Source organism: Rhinopithecus roxellana, chromosome 3 (assembly GCF_007565055.1).
Source record: "Rhinopithecus roxellana isolate Shanxi Qingling chromosome 3, ASM756505v1, whole genome shotgun sequence".
Taxonomy (NCBI): Eukaryota; Metazoa; Chordata; class Mammalia; order Primates; family Cercopithecidae; genus Rhinopithecus; species Rhinopithecus roxellana.
The window spans coordinates 68,629,901-68,657,510 of NC_044551.1; the positions used below are offsets into that span (position 1 = coordinate 68,629,901).

The window sequence follows — 27,610 nt, forward strand, 5'->3', positions numbered from 1 at the left end:
TGGAACAAAGAGGAGGCAAGGTCCCTTGGGAAAAGACCCCACTACACTACCAGAAATATATACCGTTACTCTCTCTCCAGCCGTCTCCAAAGGAACCTACAGCTTTTTACCAGTGTGGCTATGCATTGGGGAAATAAAATAATTATATTTTTCAAGAGACCACTGAACATTAGATCTTGAAATCAGACCCTAATTCCAAGGGTCTGATTCCCCAAACTGATTGTGATTATTTCCCCAGATTTGAAATGTGTAATTGGAATAGATATACTCAGCAGTGGCAGAATAATCATGCTGCTCCCCTGAAGTGTGGAGTGTAAACTATCATGGTTGGAAAGTCCAGGTGGAAGTCACTAAAATGATCTGTATCTGGAAAAACAGAAAACCAAAGCAATATTGCACTCTACAGAGATTTCAAAGACTAATGGCACCATTATGGACTTAAAGATTACAAGGGTGGTGATTCCCATTACATCCCTATTCAACTTGCATTTTTGACTTGTGCAGAAAACAAATGGATCTTGGAGAATGATAGATGTCATAAACATAACCACATAGGAAACTCTAATTGCAGCTGCTCTTCCAGATAATAGTTTCATTGCTTGAGCAAATTAGCACAATCCCTGATACCTGATATGCAACTATTGATCTGGCAAATTTGTCTTGACACCTGTTTGTCAAGGCCATCAAAGGCAGTTTGCTTTTATCTAACAAGGCCAGTAATACACCCTCACTCTCTAACCTCAAAGGTAAATCAATGTTCCAGCCCTGTGACATCATTTAGTCTGCATGAAACTTATTAACATTTCCCTCCCACAACAAATCACACTTGTCCATTGCATTGTCTGTGGACAATGATTCGGCTAGATTATCATGGACCTGCAAGGAACATAACTTAAAAATTGGTGGCAAAAAGTTATGGGGAAGAGGTATGTTGTAAGACCTAACTGAATGGGCAAAACATAAATATATTTGTGTCCTATGTAAATGCTCACTTAAGGGTGACCTCAGCAGACAAGAACTTTAAGAATCAAGTGGAGAAGTTGGCCTGTTCTGTGGGTAACATCTAGGTTCCTTCCTCAGCCAACCCTGTCATTTGCCTAATGGTTTCATAAACATAGTGGCCATGGTAGCAGGGATGGAGTTTATGTATGGGCATATCTAACTGGACTTCCACTCACCAAGTTGACCTGGATACTGCCACTGCAGAGTACCCAGTCAGCCAGCGACAGAGAACAGCATTGATTGCCTGATTGTCATCATTTTTCAGGGTAACCCCATCAGCTATCTGGGTAGCAGATTGATTACACTGGACCAATTCCATTATGAAAGAGACAGAACTTTATTCTTACTCAAAAAGCCACTTACTCTGGATTTGACTTGCTTTCCCTTCATGCAGTGCTTCCGCCAAAGCTACCATCCATGCACTTACAAAATGCTTTATCTACTGATGTGGAATTCTACACAGCATTGACTCTGACAAAGAAACTCACTTCACTGCAAATGAACTGCAGCATGAGTTCATAATTATGGAATTTATCCTCTTACCATGTTCCCCACCATCCTAAAGTGGCTGACTTAATGAAACAGGGAAGGATTTTTAAAAGACAAAGTTACAGCTACAGGTGGTGGAAATACATTACAAGCCTGGGGTAGTGTTCTCCAGGAGACTACATATGTGCTTAATCACATGTAATATATGATGTTGCTTCTCCTATAGCCAGGATTCATGGGTTCAGGTATCAAGGGGTAGAAATGGCAGCATCACCACTCACTATTTCCCCTAGTGATCCACTATCAATGTTTTTGCTTCCTGTTCCTGCAGCCTTATGCTCTTTCAGACTAGGGATTTTGGTTCCAAATGAAGGAATGTTTCCACCAAGAGACACAAAAATAATTCTATTAAACAGAAAAGTAAGAATGTAATCCAGTCATTTTTGGTTCCCCATGCTTCTGAATCAAATGGCAAAGAAAGAAGTTACTGTACTGATTGAAATTGGTTATCCTGATTATCAAGTTGAAATTGTGTTGTTCCTACACATTGGAGGTAGAAAAAGGATAAGTTTGCATTACAAAAGATCTCTCAGGGCATCTCTAAGTATTAATATGCCCTGTGATTAAAATTAGTGAAAAACTGCAACAACCTGATTTAAGAAGGATAACTAATGGTTCATTCCCTACTTTCTCTTCTGGTAAGAATTTAAAATGGTACAGCCACTTTGGGAAAAGTATGTCCATTTTTTAAAAAGTTAAACAGTACGATTCAGCCACTGCGCTTTTAGTTGCTAACCCAGAGAAAGGAATGTAGGTCAGGCATAGTAGCTCATGTCTGTAATCCCAACACTTTGAAAGGCCAAGGTGGGAGGATCACCTGAGGCCAGAAGTTTGAGATTAGCCTGGGCAACATAGTGAGATACCGACTCTACAAAAAATAAATTAGCTGGGATTGGGGGTGCACATCTGTAGTTCCAGCTACTCAAGAGGCTGAGGTAAGAGGATTGCTTTAGCCCAAGTTTGAGGCTGCAGTGAGCCATGATTGTGCCAGTGCACTCTAGCCTGGGCAACAGAACAAGAGCTTGCCTCAAAAAAATAATGAAAGAAAAAAAAAGGAAGGAAGGAAGGGAGGGAGGGAGGGAAGACAGGAAGGCAGGAAGGCAGGAAGGCAGGAAGGCAGGAAGGCAGGAAGGAGGAAGGAAGGAAGGAAGGAAGGAAGGAAGGAAGGAAGGAAGGAAGGAAGGAAGGAAGGAAAGAAAGAAAGAAAGAAAGAAAGAAAGAAAGAAAGAAAGAAAGAAAGAAAGAAAGAAAGAAAGAAAGAAAGAAAGAAAGAAAGAAAAAGAAAGAAAGAGAAAGTAAGTTATAACAGACTTGTACACAAAATGGTCATAGCAGGTTTATTTGTAATATTCCCAAACTGAAAATAACCCAAGTGTCTATCAACAGAAAACTAAATAAACACATTTTAGTAATGGATACAATAGAACACTAGTAAGCAGTAAAAATGAATAAATAACTCATAAACACAATATGAATGAATCTATAAATAATAATTTATATTCTTGGGATGTTTGCCCCCTCCAAATCTCATTGAAAAGATGGAGGTGGGCCTAGTGAGAGATGTTTGAGTCTTGGGATCAGATACCTCATGGATGGCTTGGTGCTGTCACCATGGTAGTGAATTCACACAAGAGCTGGTTATTCAAAAGAGCTTAGTACCTCCACCCACTCTTTCTAGCTCCCTCTCTCATCATGTGACTAGCCGGCTCCCCCTTTGTCTTCTGCTATGATTGTAAACTTTCTGAGGCCTCACCATAAGCTGAGCAGATACTGATGCCATGCTTGTACAGCCTGCAGAACTGTGAGTCAAATAAATCTCTTTTCTTCATAAATTATGCTGCCTCAGGCGATAGACATGTTATAGCAATGTGAAATGGACTAATACAATAATATTAATTAAAACAAGCAAAATAAAAGAATACATACCTTATAATCCCATTTACATAAAATTTAAAAGATACAAACTAACACATAGTGATATGTTAGTGACTAACTAGCAGTGGGAGCTGGAAGGTGGGATGACACATAGTGGGGATTATGAAGGGACAAGAGAAATTTTCTTGGAATGATGGAAATATTCATATCCTAATTATGTTGATGGATTCACAAGTATATACACATTCAAACATCAAATTGTATATATGTTTTCATTTTTACTTTTTTTCTATTTTGGACAGAGTCTCACTTTGTTACCCAGGCTGTAGTGCAAGTGGTGTGATTTGGCTCACTGCAACCTCCACCTCCTGGATTCAAGAAGTTCTCCTGCCTCTGCCTCTTGAGTAGCTGGGATTACAGGTGCACACCTCCAGGCCTGGCTAATTTTTGCATTTTTAGTACAGATGGGGTTTCACTATATTGGCCAGGCTGGACTTGAACTCCTGACCTCAAGTGATCCACCCACCTTGGCCTCTCAAAGTGCTGGGATTACAAGTATGAACCACTCTTTATTAGTCCATTTTCATGGTGCTGATAAAGACATACCCAAGACTGGGCAATTTGCAAAAAAGAAAAGAAAAATAGATTTAATGGACTCACAGTTCTACATGGCTGGAGAGGCCTCAGAATCATGGCAGAAGGTGAAAGGCACATCTTATATCACAACAGGCGAGAGAGAGAGAGTTTGTGTAGGGAAACACACAAGTTTTTATAAAACCATCAGATCTCATGAGACTTATTCACTATCACAAGAACAGCATGGGAAAGAACTGCCCCATGATTCAATTACTTCCCACCAGGTCCCTCCCACAACATGTGAAAGTTCAAGATGAGATTTAGGTGGGGACACAGCCAGCCCATATCATTCTGCCACTGGCCCCTCCCAAATCTCATGTCCTCACATTTCAAAACCAATCATGCCTTCCCAATAGGCCCGCAAAGTCTTGACTCATTTCAGCATTAACTCAGAAGTCCACAGTCCAATGTCTCATCCGAGACAAGGCAAGTCCCTTCTGCCTACAAGCTTGTAAAATCAAAAGCAAGTTAGTTACTTCCTAGATACAATGGGGGTAGAGGCATTGGGTAAATACAGCCTTTCCAAATGGAAGAAATTGGCCAAAACAAAGGGGCTACAGGTCTCATGTGGATCCAAAGTCCAGCAGGGCAATCAAATCTTAAAGCTCCAAAATGATCTCCTTTGAATCCATGCCTCACATCCAGGTCATGCTGATGCAAGAGGTAGATTCTCATGGTCTTGGGCAGCTCCATCCCTGTGGCTTTGCAAGGTATAGACTCCATCCCACTTGGTTTCATGGGCAGCTGTTGAGTGTCTGTGGTTTTTCCAGGCACACAGTGCAAGCTATTGGTGAATCTACCATTCTGGGGCCCGGGGGACAGTGGCCCTCTTCTCATAGCTTCACTAGGTGGTGCCCCTAGTAGGGACTCTGAGTGAGGGCTCCAACCCACATTTCCTTCCACACTGACTTAGCAGAGGTTCTCCATGAGATCCCTGCCCCTACAGCAAACTTCTGCCTGGAAATACAGGCATTTCCATACATCCTCTGAAATCTAGGCAGAGGTTCCCAAACCTCAATTTTTGACTTCTGTGACCTGCAGGCTCAATGCTACATGGAGGCTGCCAAGGCTTGGATCTTCCAGCCTCTGAAGCCATGGCTTGAGCTATACCTTGGCCCCTTTTAGTCATGGCTGGTGCAACTGGGATGCAGGGCACCAAGAGTCCAGATGGCACTGGGACTCTAGGCCTGGTCCACAAAACCATTTTTTCCCCCTAGGCCTCTGGGCCTGTGATGGGAGGGGCTGCTGTGAAGACCTCTGACATGCCCTGGAGACAGTTTCCCCACTGTCTTGGGGATTAACACTTGGCTTCTCCTTACTTATGCAATTTCTGCAGCAGCTTGAATTTCTCCTCAGAAAATGGGATTTTATTTTCTATCACATTGTCAGGCCACAAATTTTTTGAACTTTTATACTCCACTTCCCTTATAAAACTGAATGCTTTTAAAATCACCCAAGTCACATCTTGAATGCTTTGCTGCTTAGAAATTTCTTCCACCAGATACCCTAAATCATCTGCCTGAAGTTCAAAGTTCCACAAATCTCTAGGGCAGGGGCAAAATGCCCCCATCACTTTGCCAAAACATAGCAAGATCCTCATAAGTTCCCCATCTCTATTTGAAACTACCTCAGCCTGGACTTCATCATCCATATCACTATCATCATTTTTGTCAAAAAAATTTAACAAGTCTCTAGGAAGTTCCCAACTTTTCCACATCTTCCTGTCTCCTTCTGAGCCCTCCAAACTGTTCCAATCTCTGCCTGTTACCCAGTTCCAAAGTCACTTCCACTTTTTTGGGTGTCTTTACAGCAGCACCCCACTCTACCAGTACCAATTTACTGTATTATTTTGTTTTCATGCTGCTGATAAAGACATACCTGAGACTGGGTAATTTATAAAGAAAAATATATTTAATGGACTCACAGTTCCATATAGCTGGGGAATGATGGCAGAAGGCAGAAGGCATGTCTTACATCACAAAAGGCAAGAGAGAGAGAGCTTGTGCAGGGAAACTCCCCTTTCTTAAGACCATCAGATCTCATGTGACTTATTCACTATCACAAGAATAGCACAGGAAAGACCTGCCCTCATGATTTAATTACTTCCCACCAGGTTTCTTCCACAACACATGGGAATTTAAGATGAGATTCTGGTGGGGACACAGTCAAAACATATCACACTGCACCCAGCTTCTAAGTGTATACTTTATATATATGCAGTTTATTATTTATAGGTCAATATTGGTTCTGTAAAATGTTTTAAAAATGAAGAAAAGGAAGTTCAATCTGTGGCCATGAGGAAGTAATAGAGCAGATTTACCTTCCTACTTTAAATAACTAAAAATAAAGAAGATACAATTTATTTTAAAAAAAAAATTGTTTCTAAACACTGGACACCAGTCAGTGCAGAACATTTATTACCAGCTGGAGAACATTTTCATAATAGAGCTCCAGGGCTTCTCCCTGAATGGAGGAGACTGGATTCAGATTTCAGAGAAAACAAGACAGACAGAATTCACAAAACAATACCAGAGGGGAGAGAGCTGCAGAGAGAAAAGTCAAGTTGGGATCTTCCAGAAAACAGTTCAGTACATATATGTCAGAACATTACCAAGGACAGGAATGACTACCAGAAATAATCAGGTAGAATAATACCCAGACATCATACAAGGCCTCTCTCCAAACCCCTACTCATCTTGGATTCAACTTTTAATATTTAGTAAAGATCTAAAGATAAGTTTTCCAAGCAGTTGGAAAAAGTATGGCATTTTGATCATTATCTAACTCCTGTCATTATTTATCCATGGGTTCTGATATCCAGAAGGAAGGCAATTTTACTTTATTAAGTTCCATAAATCTTAACAATATGAAATTTACTTTACCTTTTATGACAGATAAAGATGCCGTACATTTCACACCTCAGGGCGTCGGTAAACACCACTTATAGAGAAAGAGAAAAGCCCAGTGACCAAATTAGAAACCTGAATTGCAATTATGGATTTCCTCATATTAGCTATTGATCTGCTCTCCTACCTAGTTACTAAAAAAGTCAAAACTGACCTGCTGGTCAGGATGAGAATTTTCTGGTCAGGAGAAGAAAATCACTGCCCTGATTGTTTGGAGTCAGCCCATGAAGATCACTGATGTAACTTGGGTAGTCACCCAAAAACAATGAGGACCTGTCACTTGGAGAAAAATATACCAGGTAGATGGTGAGGCACAGAAAACGGTCTTAAAGAAAGAAAGAAAAAGAGGCCTTCTGGTTCCAAAATAGTGTCATAGAATCAAGCTAGCTTCTCTCCCCAATTACAGAAAACCAAAAATAAATATACAGTGCTGAGATTATCACCTGCAATATCCCAGAACTCAAATATGAGAAGGAGATAGTTCCAAGGGCCACAGAAGAGTGAAAAACCTCAAATAGGCATTAAGAGAACTGAAATTCCATATCTACGATGCCCCTCCCCCATATCTGCCCATCACCAAGCATGTCAAAAATTTTCCCCTGTCTCTCACTTTTACACTGAAAAAAGTGAAGTCGAGGTGGACAACCAACTTTCCCACCATCTTGGGTCCTCTGATAGAAGACCTGTCCCTGCCTCAACCCATAAAAAGCATGAGAGTGTCTGAAAGGAGAAATCGCCTTGAGGACAGAGACAAAGGGACCCCAGAAACAAAGGGAGGAGGCAGGACTACCATTCCCAACTCTGGATACTCTGCTCTGTAACTCAGTCAAAGGAGATGCCAAATCAGAGTGGATGTTCAGTAACACCATGCTGTAAAAGGTCCATTCCACAGGTCTCGACACAAATCCCTAACCAGCCTTCCTACACTACCAATATATCCTTTTTGGGACTTTCTTGATTCAGGATGAGTGGCACTCTGACTGTGCTAGAACCAAGGCAAACCTGGGATTAAGGTGCCATCTAAAGCTGAAAAGGAGGCAGCAGCCTAGTGGAAAATAAAAAGCAAGAAAAAAAAAAAAATCAACAGGCAAAGTGCAAAGAATCTCTAACCAAACATATCCAATTGAAACCAAGACGAGACAGACAAAGAAAACTGGAAAAAATAACTAATCCTTCAATGTAAAGACATAGACCTATATCCACAAGAAACAACATGAAATGGAGAATCATGACCTCCCCAGACAGACACAAGAAATCAGTGACTGACCCTAATAAGATGGCAATATGTAAACTCTCTGACCAAGAATTCAAAAGAGTAGTTTTAAAGAAATTCGTCAATCTCCAAGATAACACAGAAAAGTAATTCAGAAACTTATCAGAGAAATTTAATTTAAAAAACTGAATTAGTCCAGTCACAGTGGCTCATGCATATAACATCAGCTACTCAGAAGCTGAGGTGGGAGGATTGCTTGAGTCCTGGAGTTCAAGACCAGCCTGGGCAACATAGAGAGACCCCATCTTTAAAAAAAAAAGAAATCAGCTGGGCACGGAGGCTCATGCCTGTAATCCCAGCACTTTGGGAGGCCAAGGTGGGTGGATATCCTGAGGTCAGGAGTTCAAGACCAGTCTGGCCAACATGGTGAAACCCTGTCTCTACTAAAAATACAAAAAAATTTAGCCGGACGTGGTGGCGTGTGCCTGTAGTCCCAGCTACTTGGGGGGCTGAGGCAGGGGAATTGCTTGAACCTGGGAGGTGAAGGTTGCAGTGAGCCGAGATTGCACCACTGCACTCTAGCTTGGGCAACAGAGTGAGACTCCATCTCAAAAAAAAAAAAAAAAAATCAAAAAATAAATTAGTTGGCACAGGCCTATAGTCCCAGCTACTCAGGAAGCTAAGGCAGAGGATCTCTTGAACTCAGTTCAGGGCTGCAATGAGCTATGATTGCAGCACCTCTGTACTCCAGCCTGGGTGACAGAGCAAGACCTATCTCTAAAAAATGTTTTAAATGAAATAATAGGAAAAAATCAAACAAATCTTGGCACCGAGAAACACACTTGCTGAACTGAATAATTCATTAGAGATGTTCAACAGCAAGATGGATCAAGTAGAGGAAAGAATCAGTAAGCTCAAAAACAGCCTATTTGAAAATATAAAGTCAGAGGAGAAAAGACAGAAAAAAAAGGATGAAATGGAACAAAGATTACTTACAAGGTATATAAAATTACCTCAAAAGACCAAATCTAAAAAGTATTGGTGTTCAAGAGGGAGTTGGACAAGAGCAAGGGATAGAAATCTTCAAATAAATAGTAACAGAAAACTTTCCAAAACTTGAAAAGGTGATAAATATCCAGGAAAAGGAAGGTCAGGGAACACCAAACAGACCCACATACAACTACCCCAAGGTAAAATTCTCAAAGATCAAGGACAAAGAGTGGATCCTAAAAGCACCAAGAGAAAAGTGCCAAGTAACATAAAAAAGAGGTATAATTCATCTGAAAATAGACTTCACAATGGAAACCATACATGCCAGGGAGAGTAAAACGACATTTTCAAAGTGCTGAAAGAAGAACACCTGTTACCTAAGAATATTGTATCCAGTAAAGCTATCCTTCCAATACGAGAGACAGAGTATCTCCCAAATGAAAGCTATGAGAATTCATAACTACTAGATTACCAGATCTGTCTTATAAGAAAGGCTAAAGAGAGCTCTCCAATCTGGGGAAAAAAAAACACTAACATGCAAAAATAAAATATTTGAAGGTATAAAATCCACTGGTAAAATTAAGTTCATGGACGCACCCAGAATACTCTATAATGTAATTGTGGTGTGAAACCCACTCATTACTCTAGTATGAAGCCCAAAAGACAAATCTATTGAAAACAAAATAATAGCCACAGCAACCTATTAATAGATAGGCAATACAAAAGTATACACACTGAGATAGCATAAAGTCAAAATGAGGGAGGGATGAAGTTAAAGTGCAGAGGTCATTTTTCTCCTTTTGATTGTTGTTTGTATTCTGTTCTTTGTGACCTAAGTTGTCATTTATTTAAAATAATTTGTTATGTCTATAAGATATTTTAGAAGCCTCATGGCAACCACAATACAAAAATTTATAATAGGATTCATTAAAACTAAAAAGCGATGAATTAAACATGCTGCCAGAGGAAACAACTTACCCACAAATGAAGACAGAAAGGAAGAAAGAAAGAAAGGAGTTACAAAACAACCGGAAAACAAGCAACAAAAAGTAATTACATATCAAAAAAAAAAAAAAGCACTGAATGTAAATGGACTCAATTATCCAATTAAAAGGCATATAGTTGAATGAAGAAAGAAACAAGACTCAACTATATGCTACATTTAAAAAAACCACTATACCCATAAAGACACAGCAGAGTAAAAGTGAAGGGGTGGGAAAAGATATGCCATGCAACTGGAAACCAAAAACGAGCAGGAATACTATCAACATATCAACATATCAACATATCAGATTAGATAGAATACGGCCAGGCACAGTAGCTCACGCCGGTAATCCCAGCACTTTGGGAGGCAGAGGCAGGCAGATTACCTGAGGTCAGGAGTACAAGACCAGCCTGGCCAACATGGAGAAACCTCGTTTCTACCAAAAATACAAAAATTAGCTGGGTATGGCGGCACATGTCTGTAATCTCAGCTACTTGAGAGGCTGAGGCAGAAGAATAGCTTGAGGCCGGGAGACAGAGGTTGCAGTGAACTAAGATTGTGCCATTGCACTCCAGCCTGGCTGACAGAGCAAGACTGTCAAAAAAAAAAAGAATACAAATAAAAAGACTGTAAAAAGAGACAAAGAAGGTCTCTATAGAATGATTAAAGGGTCAGTTCAGCAAAAAGATATAACAATTTTACATATCTGTGCACTTCATACCAGAGCTCCCAAGTATACAAAGCAAACATAAATAGATCTAAAGAGAGAGATAGAGTGCAATACTATAATAGTAAGGAACTTCAACATCCCACTTTCAGTAACGGACAGATTATCTAGACAGAAAGTCAACAAAGAAACACTGGAGTTAATTTGATAGTAAAAAATGCCTATACTAAAAAGTTCAAAAGGCTTCATATAAACAATCTAATGATACGCTTCAAGGAACTCTAAAAACAAGAACAAAAAAAAAAAACAAAATTAGTAGAAAGAAAAAAGTAAAAACATCAGAGCAAAAATAAATGAAATTGAGACTAAAACAAAGACAGAAGATCGATGAAACAAAAAGTTGACTTTTTAAAAGAATAAACAAAATCAACAAATCTTTAGCCAGGTGATATGGTGTGGCTGTGTTCCCATTCAAATCTTATCTCAAGTTGTGATCCTTAGTATTGGAAGAGGGACCTGGTGAGAGATGATTGGATCATGGGGGCAGATTTCCCTCTGGTTGTTCTCATGATAGTGAGTGAGTTCTCACAATATATTGTTGTTTGAAAGTGTGTACAGCACTTCCTCCTTTGCTCGTTTTCCTCTCCTGCTCTACCATGGTAAGACATTCTTGCTTCCCATTTGCCTTCTGCTGTATGTAATAGTAAGTTCCCTGAGGCCTCCCAGCCATGCTGCCTGTAGAGCCTGTGGAATTGTGAGTCAATTATACCTCTTTTCTTCATAAATTACCCAGTCTCAGGTAGTTCTTCATAGCAGTGTGGAAATAGACTAATACAGATAATTGGTACCAGAGAAGTGAGGCATTGCTATAAAGATACCTAAAAAAGTGGAAGCCACTTTGGAACTGGGTAACAGGCAGAGGTTGGAACAGTTTGGAGGGCTCAGAAGGAGATAGGAAGATGTGGAAAAGTTTGGAACTTTCTGGAGACTTGTTGAATGATTTTGACCAAAATGCTGACAGTGATATGGACAATGAAGTCCAGGCTGAGGTGATCTCAGATGGAAATGAGGAACTTACTGGGAAATGAAGCAAAGGTCACTCTTGCTATGCTTTAGCAAAGAAACTGGTGGCATTGTGACCTTGCTCTAGAGATTTGTGAAACTTTGAACTTGAGAGAGATAATTAGGGTATCTGGCTGAAGAAATTTCTAAGCAGCAAAGCATTCAAGACATGGTCTGGCTGCTTCTAAAAGCCCATGTTCATTTGCATAAGCAAAGAGAACTTATATTTCAAAGGGAAATAGAGTATAAACTTTTGAAAAATTTGCAGTCTGACCATGTGGTAGAAAAGAAAAACCCATTTTCTGGGGAGAAATTCAAGCAGCTACCTGCAGAAGCTTGTATAAGTAAAGAGGAGCCAAATGTTAATAACCAAGACAATGGGGAAAATATCTCTAAGGCATGTCAGAGACCTTCATGGCAGCCCCTACAATCACAGGCCCAGAGGGCGAGGAGGGGAAAATGGTTTTGTGGGCTAGGCCCAGGACCCCACTGTTCTGTTCAGCCTTGGGACATGGCACCCTCAGCTGCTCCAGCTCCAGTCATAGCTAAAAGAGGCCCAGGTACAGCTAAGGTCATTGCTTCAGAGGGTGCAAGCACCAAGATTTGGTGGTTTCCATGTGGAGTTAGGCCTGCAGGTGTGCAGAAGGCAAGAGCTGAGATTTGGAAGCCTCCATCTAGTTTTCAGAGGACATATGAAAATGCCTTCATGTCTGCTGCAGGGGTGGAACACTCATGGAGAACATCTACCAGGGCAGTGCAGAGGAGAAATGTGGGGTTGAAGCCCTCAAACAAAGTCCCCACTGAGGCATTGCCTAGTGGAGCTGTCCTCCAGACCTCAGAATGGTAGAAGCACCAACAGCTTGCACCATCCTCCTGGAAAAGCTTCAGGCACTCAATACCAGATCACTAAAGCAGTCATATGGGCTATACCTTGCAGAGCCACAGGGGCAGAGCTGCCCAAGGTCTTGGAAGGCCATCCTTTGCATCAGCATGCCCTGGATATGAGATATGGAATCAAAGGAAATTATTTTGGCACTTTAAGATTTAATGGCTTCCTTGCTGGGTTTCAGACTTGCATGGGGCCTATACTCCCTTTGTTGAGGACAATTTCTCCCATTTGGAATGGGAGTATTTGCCCAATGACTACACTCTCATGATATCTTGGAAGTAACTGACTTGTTTTAGATTTAAAATGCTCACAGGCAGAAGGGACTTGTCTTGCTTCAGATGAAACTTTGGACTTGGACTTTTGAATTAAGGCTGGAATGGGTTAAGATTTTGAGGGACTGTTGAAAAGGCATGGTTTTGTTTTGAATTATAAGAAGGACATGAGATTTGGAATAGGCCAGGGGTGGAATGATACAGCTTGGCTTTGTGTCCCCACCCAACCTCGCCTCAAATTGTGATCCTTAGTGTAGGAGAAGAGGCCTGGTGGGAGGTGATTGGATCATGTGTGCAGATTTCTCCTTGCTGTTCTCGTGACAGTGACTGAGTTCTCATGAGATTTGGATGTTTGAAAGTGTGTAGCACTTCCTCCCTTGCTTTCTCTCTCTCCTGCTCCACATGGTAAGATGTGCTTGCTTTCCTTTCACCTTCTGCCACAATTGTAAGTTTCCTGAGGCCTCCCAGCCACACTTCCTATACATCCTGTGGAACTGTGAGTCAATTGCACCTCTTTTCTTCATAAATTACCCAGTCTCAAGTAATTCTTTACAGCAGTGTGAAAACAGACTAATACACCAGACTAAAAAATAAAAAGAAGATCAAAAAAATAAAATCAGAAACAGAAAAAAAGATATAACAACTGAGACCACAGAAATACAAAGAATCATTAAAAGTCTCTATATTATTACAAACAACAATATGCCAACAAATTGGAAAACCTAGAAGAAAAGGATAAATTCCAAGGCACATAAAACCTACCAAGACTGAGCTATGAAGAAATAGAAAACCTCAACAAACTTACGATGAAGAATGAGATCAAAGCCATAATAAAGAGTCTCTCATTAAAGAAAAGCCCAGGACCTGATGAATTCACTGATGAATTCTATCAAACATCCAAATAACTAATTCTAATTCTACTCAAAGACTTCAAAACAATTAAAGATCAGGGACTATTTTCAAACTCATTCTATAGGACCAGCCATACTCCGATACCAAATTCAGACCGGGGCATAATAAGAAAAAAAAAACACTATAGGCCAATATAACAGATGTAGATAGATGCAAAATCCTCAATAAAATACTAGCAAATCAAATTCAACAACACATTAAAAAGATCATTCACCATGATCAAGTGAGATTCATCCCAGGGATGCAAGGGTAGTTCAACATATGCAAATCAACAAACATGATACATCACATTAACAGAACCAAGAACAAAAACCATATGATCATTTCAATAGATACATAAAAGCATTCAGCAAAATCCAACACCTTTTTATGATTAAAAAAAAAAAAAAGCCCTCAACAAACTAGGTATAGAAGGAACATACCTCAAAATCATAAAGGCTATATATGAGACACCACAACTAACATCATATCAAATAGCAAAAAATTGAAAATAGCTAAGATCTGAAATAAGACAAGGATGCCCACTTCCATTACTTTTATTCAACATCATAGTGGAAGTTCTGGACAGAGAAGTTAGGCAAGAGAAATAAATAAAGACATCCAAATTGGAAAGGAAGTAGTCAAATTAGCCTTGTTCACAGAAAACATGATTTTATACTTAAAAAACTTAGAGACCCCATCAAAAAACTATTAGAATTCATAAGCAAATTCAGTAAAGTTGCAGGATAAAAAAATCAACATACAAAAATCAGTAGCATTTCCATGTGTCAACAGCAAACAACCTGAAAAAGAGAGCAATAAAGAAATTCCATTTATAATAGCTACAAAAAAATATAAAATACCTAGAAATCAATTTAACAAAAGATGTAAAAGATGTATATGGAAAACTGTAAAACTCCACCGAAAGAAATTGAAGAGGACACAAGAAATTGAAAGCTATTCCTTGTTCATGGACTATATGAATAAATGTTGTTAAAACGCCAAAACTATCCAAAGCAAACTTACAAATTCAATGCAATTATTATCAAAATATCAATGACATTATTCACAGAAATAGAAAAAAATTATAAAATGTATATGGAACCACAAAAGATCCTAAGTAACCAAAGCAATCCTCAGCAAAAAGATTAAAGCCAGAGGCATCAAACTACATGACTTCAAAATATACTGCAAACATATAGTAACCAAATCAGCATGATCCTGGCATGAAAACAAACACATAGACCAATGGAACAGAAGAGCCCAGATAAAAACCCACACATGTATAGCGACCTTATCTTCAACAAGATACCAAGAACATACAATGAGGAAAGGGCAGTCTTTACAATAAATGATGCTGGAGAAACTGTAAACTGGATAGATACAAACAATAAAACCAAACCACTATCTCTCACCATACAAAAAACTAAGGTCAAAGTGGATTTAAAACTTAATTCTAAGATTTAAAACTATGAAACTACTAGAAGAAGACATTGAGGAACTATTCCAAGATATTGGTCTCAGCAAAGACTTTTTTAGATAGACGTCAAAAGTACAGGCAACCAAAGCAAAAATAGACAAATGGGATTACATTGAGCCAAAAAGCTTCTGCACAGCAAAGGAAACAGTCAACAAAATGAAAAGACAAACCAAAGAATTGAGAAAATATTTGCAAACTATTCATTTCACAATGGATTAATAACCAGAATATATAAGCAGCTCAAACAACTTAATAGCAAATAATTTAAACATAGGGAAAAGATCTGAATAGACATTTCTCAAAATAACCAACAGGTATATAAGAAAACTGTTCAGCATTATTTATCATCAGAAAAATGCAAATCAAAATCACAATGTGATATCATCTCATCACAGTTAAATGCCTTTTATCTGAAAGACAGGGAATAATGAATGCTGACAAGAAAGTCAAGAAAGGTGAACCCTCATACACTGTAAATTAGTACAGCCACTATGGAAAACTCCACTAAGAATCTTCAAAAAGCTAAAGACAGAACTACCATATGATGCAGCAATTCCACTACTGGATAGACAATCCAAAAGAAAAAAGTCAGTATATCGAAGAGATAGCTGCATTCCCAGGTTTATTGCAGCACTGTTTACAACAACCAAAATAAGGCAATCAACCTAAGTGCACATCGGTGAACTAATGAATAAAGAAAATGTGATTTAAGAGGGGCGGAGCAAGATGGCCGAATAGGAACAGCTCCAGTCTCCAACTCCCAGCGCAAGCGACATAGAAGACCGGTGATTTCTGTATTTTCAACTGAGGTACTGGGTTCATCTCACTAGGGAGTGCGGGACAATCGGTGCTGGTCAGCCACTGCAGCTCAACCAGCCAGAGCTGAAGCAGGGCGAGGCATCGCCTCACCTGGGAAGCGCAAGGGGGAAGGGAGTCCCTTTTCCTAGCCAGAGGAACTGAGACACAAAACACCTGGAAAATTGGGTAACTCCCACCCAAATACTGCGCTTCAAGCAAACGGGCACACCAGGTGATTATATCCCACACCTGGCCGGGAGGGTCCCACACCCACGGAGCCTCCCTCATTGCTAGCACAGCAGTCTGTGATCTAACCGCAAGGCAGCAGCAAGGCTGGGGGAGGGGCGCCCACCATTGCTGAGGCTTAAGTAGGTAAACAAAGCCGCTGGGAAGCTCGAACTGGGTGGAGCTCACAGCAGCTCAAGGAAGCCTGCCTGTCTCTGTAGACTCCACCTCTGGGGACAGAGCACAGCTAAACAACAACAACAACAACAAAAGCAGCAGAAATCTCTGCAGATGCAAACGACTCTGTCTGACAGCATTGAAGAGAGCAGTGGATCTCCCAACACGGAGGTTGAGATCTGAGAAGGGACAGACTGCCTGCTCAGGTGGGTCCCTGACCCCTGAGTAGCCTAACTGGGAGACATCCCCCACTAGGGGCAGACTGACACCCCACACCTCACACTGTGGAGTACACCCCTGAGAGGAAGCTTCCAAAGTAAGAATCAGACAGGTACACTCGCTGTTCAGCAATATTTTATCTTCTGCAGCCTCTGCTGCTGATACCCAGGCAAACAGGGTCTGGAGTGGACCTCAAGCAATCTGCAACAGACCTACAGCTGAGGGTCCTGACTATTAGAAGGAAAACTATCAAACAGAAAGGACACCTACACCAAAACCCCATCGGTACGTCACCATCATCAAAGACCGGAGGCAGACAAAACCACAAAGATGGGGAAAAAGCAGGGCAGAAAAGCTGGAAATTCAAAAAATAAGAGTGCATCTCCCCCTGCAAAGGAGCGCAGCTCATTGCCAGCAACAGATCAAAGCTGGACGGAGAATGACTTGGACGAGATGAGAGAAGAAGGCTTCAGTCCATCAAACTTCTCAGAGCTAAAGGAGGAATTACGTACCCAGCGCAAAGAAACTAAAAATCTTGAAAAAAGAGTGGAAGAATTGATAGCTAGAATAATTAATGCGAGAAGGTCATAAACGAAATGACAGAGATGAAAACCATGACATGAGAAATACGTGACAAATGCACAACCTCCAGTAACCGACTCGATCAACTGGAAGAAAGAGTATCAGCGATTGAGGATCAAATGAATGAAATGAAGTGAGAAGAGAAACCAAAAGAAAAAAGAAGAAAAAGAAATGAACAAAGCCTGCAAGAAGTATGGGATTATGTAAAAAGACCAAATCTATGTCTCATTGGGGTGCCTGAAAGTGAGGAGGAAAATGGAACCAAGTTGGAAAACACTCTTCAGGATATCATCCAGGAGAACTTCCCCAACCTAGTAGGGCAGGCCAACATTCAAATTCAGGAAATACAGAGAACACCACAAAGATACTCCTCGAGAAGAGAAACTCCAAGACACATAATTGCGAGATTCACCAAAGTTGAAATGAAGGAAAAAATTTAAGGGCAGCCAGAGAGAAAGGTCGGGTTACACACAAAGGGAAGCCCATCAGACTAACAGCAGATCTCTCGGCAGACACTCTACAAGCCAGAAGAGAGTGGGGGCCAATATTCAACATTCTTAAAGAAAAGAATTTTCAACCCAGAATTTCATATCCAGCCAAACTAAGTTTCATAAGTGAAGGAGAAATACAATCCTTTACAGATAAGCAAATGCTTAGAGATTTTGCAACCAGCAGGCCTGCCTTACAAGAGACCCTGAAGGAAGCACTAAACATGGAAAGGAAAAACCGGTACCAGCCATTGTAAAAACATGCCAAAATGTAAAGACCATTGAGGCTAGGAAGAAACTGCATCAACTAACGAGCAAAATAACCAGTTAATATCATAATGGCAGGATCAAGTTCACACATAACAATATTAACCTTAAATGTAAATGGACTAAATGCTCCAATTAAAAGACACAGACTGGCAAACTGGATAAAGAGTCAAGACCCATCAGTCTGCTGTATTCAGGAGACCCATCTCACATGCAGAGACATACATAGGCTCAAAATAAAGGGGTGGAGAAAGATCTACCAAGCAAATGGAGAACAAAAAAAAAGCAGGGGTTGCAATCCTAGTCTCTGATAAAACAGACTTTAAACCATCAAAGATCAAAAGAGACAAAGAAGGCCATTACATAATGGTAAAAGGATCAATTCAACAGGAAGAGCTAACTATCCTAAATATACATGCACCCAATACAGGAGCACACAGATTCATAAAGCAAGTCCGTAGGGACTTACAAAGAGACTTAGACTCCCTTACAATAATAATGGGAGACTTCAACACCCCACTGTCAACATTAGACAGATCAATGAGACAGAAAGATAACAAGGATATCCAGGAATTGAACTCATCTCTGCACCAAGTGGACCTAATAGACATCTATAGAACTCTCCACCCCAAATCAACAGAATATCCATTCTTCTCAGCACCACATCACACTTATTCCAAAATTGACCACATAATTGGAAGTAAAGCACTCCTCAGCAAATGTACAAGAACAGAAATTATAACAAACTGTCTCTCAGACCACAGTGCAATCAAACTAGAACTCAGGACTAAGAAACTCAATCAAAACCGCTCAGCTACATGGAAACTGAACAACCTGCTCCTGAATGACTACTGGGTACATAACAAAATGAAGGCAGAAATAAAGATGTTCTTTGAAACCAATGAGAACAAAGATACCACATACCAGAATCTCTGGGACACATTTAAAGCAGTGTGTAGAGGGAAATTTATAGCACTAAATGCCCACAAGAGAGAGCTGGAAAGATCTAAAATTGACACTCTGACATCACAATTAAAAAAACTAGAGAAGCAAGAGCAAATACATTCAAAAGCTAGCAGAAGGCAAGAAATAACTAAGATCAGAGCAGAACTGAAGGAGATAGAGACACAAAAAACCCTCCAAAAAATCAATGAATCCAGGAGTTGGGTTTTTGAAAAGATCAACAAAATTGACAGACTGCTAGCAAGACTAATAAAGAAGAAAAGAGAGAAGAATCAAATAGATGCAATAAAAAATGATAAAGGGCATATCACCACCGACCCCACAGAAATACAAACTACCATCAGAGAATACTATAAACACCTCTACGCAAATCAACTAGAAAATCTAGAAGAAATGGATAATTTCCTGGACACTTACACTCTCCCAAGACTAAAGCAGGAAGAAGTTGAATCCCTGAATAGACCAACAGCAGGCTCTGAAATTGAGGCAATAATTAATAGCCTACCAACCAAAAAAAGTCCAGGACCAGATGGATTCACAGCTGAATTCTACCAGAGGTACAAGGAGGAGCTGGTACCATTCCTTCTGAAACTATTCCAATCAATAGAAAAAGAGGGAATCCTCCCTAACTCATTTTATGAGGCCAATATCATCCTGATACCAAAGCCTGGCAGAGACACAACAAAAAAAGAGAATTTTAGACCAATATCCCTGATGAACATCGATGCAAAAATCCTCAATAAAATACTGGAAAACAGGATTCAGCAGCACATCAAAAAGCTTATCCACCATGATCAAGTGGGCTTCATCTCTGGGATTCAAGGCTGGTTCCACATTCACAAATCAATAAACATAATCCAGGATATAAACGGAACCAAAGACAAGAACCACATGATTATCTCAATAGATGCAGAAAAGGCCTTTGACAAAATTCAACAGCCCTTCATGCTAAAAACGCTCAATAAATTCGGTATTGATGGAATGTACCTCAAAATAATAAGAGCGATTTATGACAAACCCACAGCCAATATCATACTGAATGGGCAAAAACTGGAAAAATTCCCTTTGAAAACTGGCACAAGACAGGGATGCCCTCTCTCACCACTCCTATTCAACATAGTGTTGGAAGTTCTGGCTAGGGCAATCAGGCAAGAGAAAGAAATCAAGCGTATTCAGTTAGGAAAAGAAGAAGTCAAATTGTCCCTGTTTGCAGATGACATGATTGTATATTTAGAAAACCCCATTGTCTCAGCCAAAAATCTTAAGATGATAAGCAACTTCAGCAAAGTCTCAGGATACAAAATTAATGTGCAAAAATCACAAGCATTTTTATACACCAGTAACAGACAAGCAGAGAGCCAAATCAGGAATGAACTACCATTCACAATTGCTTCAAAGAGAATAAAATACCTAGGAATCCAACTTACAAGGGATGTAAAGGACCTCTTCAAGGAGAACTACAAACCACTGCTCAGTGAAATCAAAGAGGACACAAACAAATGGAAGAACATAACATGCTCATGGATAGGAAGAATCAATATCGTGAAAATGGCCATACTGCCCAAGGTTATTTATAGATTCAATGCCATCCCCATCAAGCTACCAATGAGTTTCTTCACAGAATTGGAAAAAACAGCTTTAAAGTTCATATGGAACCAAAAAAGAGTCCACATTGCCAAGACAATCCTAAGTCAAAAGAACAAAGCTGAAGGCGTCACGCTACCTGACTTCAAACTATACTACAAGGCTACAGTAACCAAAACAGCATGGTACTGGTACCAAAACAGAGATCAAGACCAATGGAACAGAACAGAGTCCTCAGAAATAATACCACACATCTACAGACATCTGATCTTTGACAAACCTGACAGAAACAAGAAATGGGGAAAGGATTCCCTATTTAATAAATGGTGCTGGGAAAATTGGCTAGCCATAAGAAAGCTGAAACTGGATCCTTTCCTTACTCCTTATACAAAAATTAATTCAAGATGGATTAGAGACTTAAATGTGAGACCTAATACCATAAAAACCCTAGAAGAAAACCTAGGTAGTACCATTCAGGACATAGGCATGGGCAAGGACTTCATGTCTAAAACACCAAAAGCAACGGCAACAAAAGCCAAAATTGACAAATGGGATCTAATTAAACTAAAGAGCTTCTGCACAGCAAAAGAAACTACCATCAGAGTGAACAGGAAACCTACAGAATGGGAGAAAATTTTTGCAATCTACTCATCTGACAAAGGGCTAATATCCAGAACCTACAAAGAACTCAAACAAATATACAAGAAAAAAACAAACAACCCCATCAAAAAGTGGGCAAAGGATATGAACAGACATTTCTCAAAAGAAGACATTCATACAGCCAACAGACACATGAAAAAATGCTCATCATCACTCGCCATCAGAGAAATGCAAATCAAAACCACAATGAGATACCATCTCACACCAGTTAGAATGGCAATCATTAAAAAGTCAGGAAACAACAGGTGCTGGAGAGGATGTGGAGAAATAGGAACACTTTTACACTGTTGGTGGGATTGTAAACTAGTTCAACCATTATGGAAAACAGTATGGCGATTCCTCAAGGATCTAGAACTAGATGTACCATATGACCCAGCCATCCCATTACTGGGTATATACCCAAAGGATTATAAATCATGCTGCTATGAAGACACATGCACACGTATGTTTATTGTGGCACTATTCACAATAGCAAAGACTTGGAATCAACCCAAATGTCCATCTGTGACAGACTGGATTAAGAAAATGTGGCACATATACACCATGGAATACTATGCAGCCATAAAAAAGGATGAGTTTGTGTCCTTTGTAGGGACATGGATGCAGCTGGAAACCGTCATTCTTAGCAAACTATCACAAGAACAGAAAAGCAAACACTGCATGTTCTCACTCATAGGTGGGAACTGAACAATGAGATCACTTGGACTCAGGAAGGGGAACATCACACACTGGGGCCTATCACGGGGGTGGGGGGGGATTGCATTGGGAGTTATACCTGATGTAAATGATGAGTTGATGGGTGCTGACAAGTTGATGGGTGCAGCACACCAACATGGCACAAGTATACATATGTAACAAACCTGCACGTTATGCACATGTACCCTAGAACTTAGAGTATAATAATAATAATAAAATAAAATAAAAAAAATAAAATAAAGGCATCTCATTGGTCAAAAAAAAAAAGGAAAATGTGATTTAAATCCACAATGAAATATTATTCAGCTATAGAAAATAATGAAATCCTGTAATTTACAGCAACATGGATTGAGTTAGAGGCCATTATATTAAGTGAAATAAGCCAAGCATAGAAAGAGAAATATCCCATGTTCTCATCCATTTGTAGCAGCTCACAAAAGTGGATCTTATGAAAGTAAAAAGTAGACTGGTGATTACTAGAGACCAGAAATGGTAGTGTAGAGGGGAGATGGATAGAGGTTGATTAATGAGTACACATCTATAGCTTTACAGAAGAAAGAAGATCTTGTGTTTGAAAGATAAGTAGGGTGACTATAGTTTACAATAATTTATTGTATATTTCAAAGTAGCTAAAAGAGAATAATTTGAATGTTTCTAGAATAAAGAAAGAACAAATATTCAAGGTCATGAATATCCCAATTACCCTGATTTGATCCTTACAAATTATATAAATGTATTAAGTTATCACATGTACCCTGAAAATATGTACGTCTATTATGCAGCAATAAAAAAGTATAAAATTTTTTTAAAAGGAAAAAGAGTCAGAACCTCAAAGAATTATGCTCCTTTAGGCTGTTATCCTATACTTGATATTTCAGTTATGAATTGGAAAAATATTACATGTGAGCACAAGAAACCTACACTTCTTCAGTATCCCTGAAGTCATTTAGTTATTAAAGTTTTAAATAAGGAAGTGATGGAAACATGTAGTTAACAAATGTTGAAATATTTCAATACACTGATTTGGCTATCAGACTATCAAAAACAACCCAATCAGGTGTTTTTCCTATTTTCAGAACTCTACCCAAATACTACTGCAAAATAGAAGAAAGAATATTTCATCTCAACCTCAGAACTGTCCAAAGATTGAGGAATACTGAAAGAAACTCCAGAACAACTGAACCCCAACACTTGAACCCAAAGATAAAACTGAACAGATCCATGGATCCACAGAATCATTTGTAGATTTTGGTGTGCATGGTCTGTTAAAGTAGTGGGTCTATAGCTTTCAGCAGTTTCTCAAAGGCTATTGGAACCACCAAAATAAAATGACCATATATTACTGCTGAGAAATCAGATTGACTATAAGGCAGATACAAAGGGAAATGTATAAAAACGATATTCAGTGAACATTCCGAAACTCGATCTAGAGGGTGATCAAGAGTACCTCAAAACTATCTGAACATTAACAAGGCCTGAAATTTAGCTTCAGAATTTTATAATGACTCAGACTTTTTCTCCCAAGATGGTTAATTTTTGATGTTGTTCAAAGTTTCAGAAACCCTCAGATTGAGAAACCCAGAACCTGAAGACCCAGATTCACCCAACTCTGTTATTAATTTCTCATTTGACATTAAACAAATTATTTAAGTTCTCTGGTCCTCCTTCTCCTTGTCTGTCAACAGAATTTGATGAGTTTCATTTTAGTTACAATTCGTTGGAGGCAATGAAGCAATTAAGAACTTTTGACATCATTATGTGCAACTTATGCATAGCTACAAATTTTTCAAGCATATGAGGTCATGTTAATCATATATTCCCATCTCAGTTCATAATTAAGAGGTTCCCTGGGAAATCTTTCATAAATTTCAAGTCTCTCAAGAACAGAAAGTAACCTGTGGGATAGGAAGAACTTCTATACTTACATAATAAAAGCTTGAAATATGGCTAAATATTTCTGTTCAAAAAAAAATTAAGCCATACTATTGTGTAGTGTTCCTCAAAATTATTAATAATAATGTGTGGAAAGTTGTCTAAAATAGGATGACACTCAGGTAAGTAGTAAAACACAGAAGTATGGCATGTGAAGTCTTAGTCTACAGACCCCAATAAGAATTCCAATACTTAACGTGAACACACACCCACACACACATTTATTCATCCCGAAATAAGACTACATTCAAAAAAGCTTTTACTATGCACCTCTATAAAAAAGATATTATCACTTTTTTCTTAGAGTAAAAGAATATAAAAATTAGTTTTTAAAAAGATACCTGGGATTAAAAGGTTTTCACTCTGAGGAAGCATAGTCACATTATGACCATGCTCTTGCAGAATCTGAGACACCCGGTTCAACAGTAGGTAATGACTTCCACCTAGAAACAATGCACAATGTCATTTTGTACAGAAGAAAATAGAGTTTCTGATGACAATATGGGAGTTGGCAGGAGGGAATGGAAATTCAGCAGAAAAAGTTTAGGGAAGAGGAAAGGCGAACAGTGAGCAGATGGACACAAGCGCTTCCTGTTCCTCAATCTCACTTTGGGTAATGCCCGGCACATGCACCCAAAGCCTTCCTGTCCTATGTGCAGGACCTGTGGCAATCCTCCATCAAAGATTTCCATTTGTGGCTCAAAGTCTCTGTGTCAGTGTAATGAGCTTCTCTGTGATTACGCCTGTAAAAGTTGCTCATCTTAAGGTACATACTGCATGTTAATTGGGGCCTTAGAGAGGCACTGTCTCCAAAATATAACTGCAATGATAGAAAACACAGCACAGTAGTGTCAACATTAGTATGAAGAGTTCCTAATGAGCAATCAATCAGAGCTATCTGTCATTCTATTCTGGAAAAGTACGCTACTGTAGCAGACAGAAATATAGAAGTTACAAGGTGAGTCTAAGAAACTGCCATTGGACAGAAGCTACTACTTAGAGCCCAGATCTTTGTGATTCAAATGTATTTGGCAGGAAATTACTCAATTTGGCCAGTATTCAACTTATAATTAAGATATCTGAGGACAACTGTGGAGCCCTTGGGGTGGGCCTACAAGATCCTGGTTGCACCAAAAACTAAGGAATCACTGATTCTAGGAAAACCCTACCATGCTAAGGAAAGAGAAGCTTGGTCCTCAAAAGAGGTAAAAATTTTATCACGTTAATATCTTCTCTTAGAAGATCCTTCACTGGAATCTAAGGGTCTCAGCAGCAAAAAAAAAAAAAAAAAAAAAAAAAAAAAAAAAAAAAAAAAGGAAGATCAGAAGAGAAATTAATGGAAACATGCCAAGAGTTTGAGGATGGAGGTGGAAGGGGAGTAGAGAAGTAGTGTGCAGCTCTCTGAATGACTCGGTTTACTTATACCCAGACGTGAATAGTCTAAAGCAACAAGGGATGTATAAAGTACAAATCTGCAACAGGTCTTGCTCAAATTTTAATCCATGTAAGAACAGGGAATCGGGAAGAAGGGGTCCTCACAGAAACAGCCATTCATAGTGAGTCTTAAGAGGTCAAATGGCTTTCTGGGACAAAGACCAGGATTCCAGCACCTGGATTCAGAAACGACACCAGCTTCCTTTTGGAGTCTGAGGAAGGAGGACGGTGTACTTTCAAGAAGTCAAGAAGCGGCCGGGCGCGGTGGCTCAAGCCTGTAATCCCAGCACTTTGGGAGGCCGAGACGGGCGGATCACGAGGTCAGGAGATCGAGACCATCCTGGCTAACACGGTGAAACCCCGTCTCTACTAAAAAATACAAAAACTAGCCGGGCGAGGTGGCGGGCGCCTGTAGTCCCAGCTACTTGGGAGGCTGAGGCAGGAGAATGGCGTGGACCCGGGAGGCGGAGCTTGCAGTGAGCTGAGATCCGGCCACTGCACTCCAGCCTGGGCGACAGAGCGAGACTCCGTCTCAAAAAAAAAAAAAAAAAAAAAAAAAAAAAAAAAAAGAAGTCAAGAAGCTCTGTTGCTTCACTGCTACTAACGCTCAGACAGGGGGGAAAAGGGTTCAAATGAACTAACACAGTTTCTTAGTGATTTTTGAAAATCCTTAGTGAAAAGGGCTTCAGAGCGGAAGTTGTGGTGAGCGTGGTCTTGGGGTAAGAAACCCTAAACAATTCTTCATGGGACATTAGGGAGGCCACGTGGGCTCTTAAGAAAGGCATCTCACTTCCTGTCCCTCAGTTGCCCTCTCAGAAAACCAAAGCGGGCACTAAATTAGATGATCCGTGGTTCCTTCCAGCTCTACAAGCCCTGAATCTCCGTGATCTAAAAGGACTCCATTAGAGCCCACTACGGATTGAAATAAAATCTTGGGGAGGCTCGATCCTGGGATCGAGCTCATGTATAATTCTCTTTCATCTTCTACTTCTTTGAAATAAAAGTAAAATAAAACTGAGGCCCAAAATGCTGAATTAACAGTTCCATGAATCCCTCAAAAACGGTCAGCGGCACAGGTAAAAGGAATGAGGCTCCAAAAGATCCGAACGACCTGGGTCCTCTCCTCAGCCCTGGGCAGTTCTCCAGGTTTCCCGTGGAGGAAAACACTCCACTGGCCTTGCAGCCATGAAATACCTGCCTGCGCCACCCTGGTTCCGAATGCAGCTTCACAACATTTGCAGTGCTGCCCTCAGGAGTGCCTTTCCCTGGTCTCCAAGAGCTGAAAACGCCCACCACCGTTTCTACTGGAAGCTACTGTGCACCCCCGCCCCATGGAGCTTAGGGTGAGCCTCTGAAAGTCCCACTGCGCTCTGGAGAAGGCAGCCCGGGAACTCAAGCTCTGGTCCTGGTCTCAAATTTCTGGCCCCAACCCTGCGGGATGGGGAGCGCGTCCTGAACAAGAAGAGAGAGGAAAGGAGAGTCTCTTTTCTCCAAAACTATCTTCCTCACCTCAGCAATAGAGGCCCCTCTCTGCCCCACAGCTGGATGGGTTTCTCCCTCCTCCAGCCTGGTCCGCAAGCCGAGCCTGGAAAATCGCCTAGATGACTCTGATCAAGCGCCTTTCGCTGGAGCGATTGCAGTGCGGGTATCCGGGACGCGCCTGTCTGGGAATTCTCCGGCCAAGCACTCACCCATTGTAGATATTGTCAGGATTTTGGCAGCCTCTGAGAGCAGGACCCCAGAGAGAAGGAAGCCCACTAGAAGCAGCACCCGCTGCCCAGCCATGCTCACTTCTATGGAAGCCGCAGACCTCAGCCTGGGCTGCGCGCCCTGCGCCTGGCTAAGTGACTCTGTGCGCCTCAGTGAGCCAAAGGCACCGGCTGTGGGCCTAGGAAGACGTTGGAGACAGGATTCTGCCAATTCTCTTGCCCTTCTGTTCGTTCTCTTTCCCTCTGCCCCTCCTCCCTGGGTGCATGCTCCATGCGTTAATCTGCCCTCACCCTATCAAACTACCTGAAGTCAGTAGGAGGGGGTTGGTAACCTGATCTGTAATCTTTCTCTGCCTGTGTAATCACAGCTGTCCTATCTGGAAAATCCTTACTAAGAGCCAGGAATGACAGGAGCCTCAGTAAACCAGGTTAATGAAGGCTCCATCCCCAAGGAAACCG

At 40.4% G+C, this 27,610-nt stretch overlaps 1 protein-coding gene across 5 annotated transcripts in view; it reads right to left on the minus strand.

Annotated features, from left to right (window-relative positions):
* Window positions 1-27,378, minus strand: part of UGT3A1 (UDP glycosyltransferase family 3 member A1) — a 48,240-nt gene extending 20,862 nt beyond the window's left edge. For 3 of the 5 annotated variants that reach the window (XR_004056492.1, XM_030928024.1, XM_030928027.1), the window contains exons 1-2: window positions 27,134-27,378; window positions 24,350-24,451 (exon numbers count right to left, since the gene is read on the minus strand). Coding sequence is in view for 4 of the 5 variants with exons in the window: in XM_030928024.1 (XP_030783884.1) it covers window positions 24,350-24,451; window positions 27,134-27,227 (196 nt within the window). In the remaining variant the exon portion in view is untranslated. Of the gene's footprint in view, window positions 1-24,349; window positions 24,452-26,951 lie in introns of all 5 variants that reach the window. The other 2 variants (XM_030928026.1, XM_030928025.1) reach the window with 2 other exon arrangements.
* Window positions 27,379-27,610: the final 232 nt, after the last annotated feature.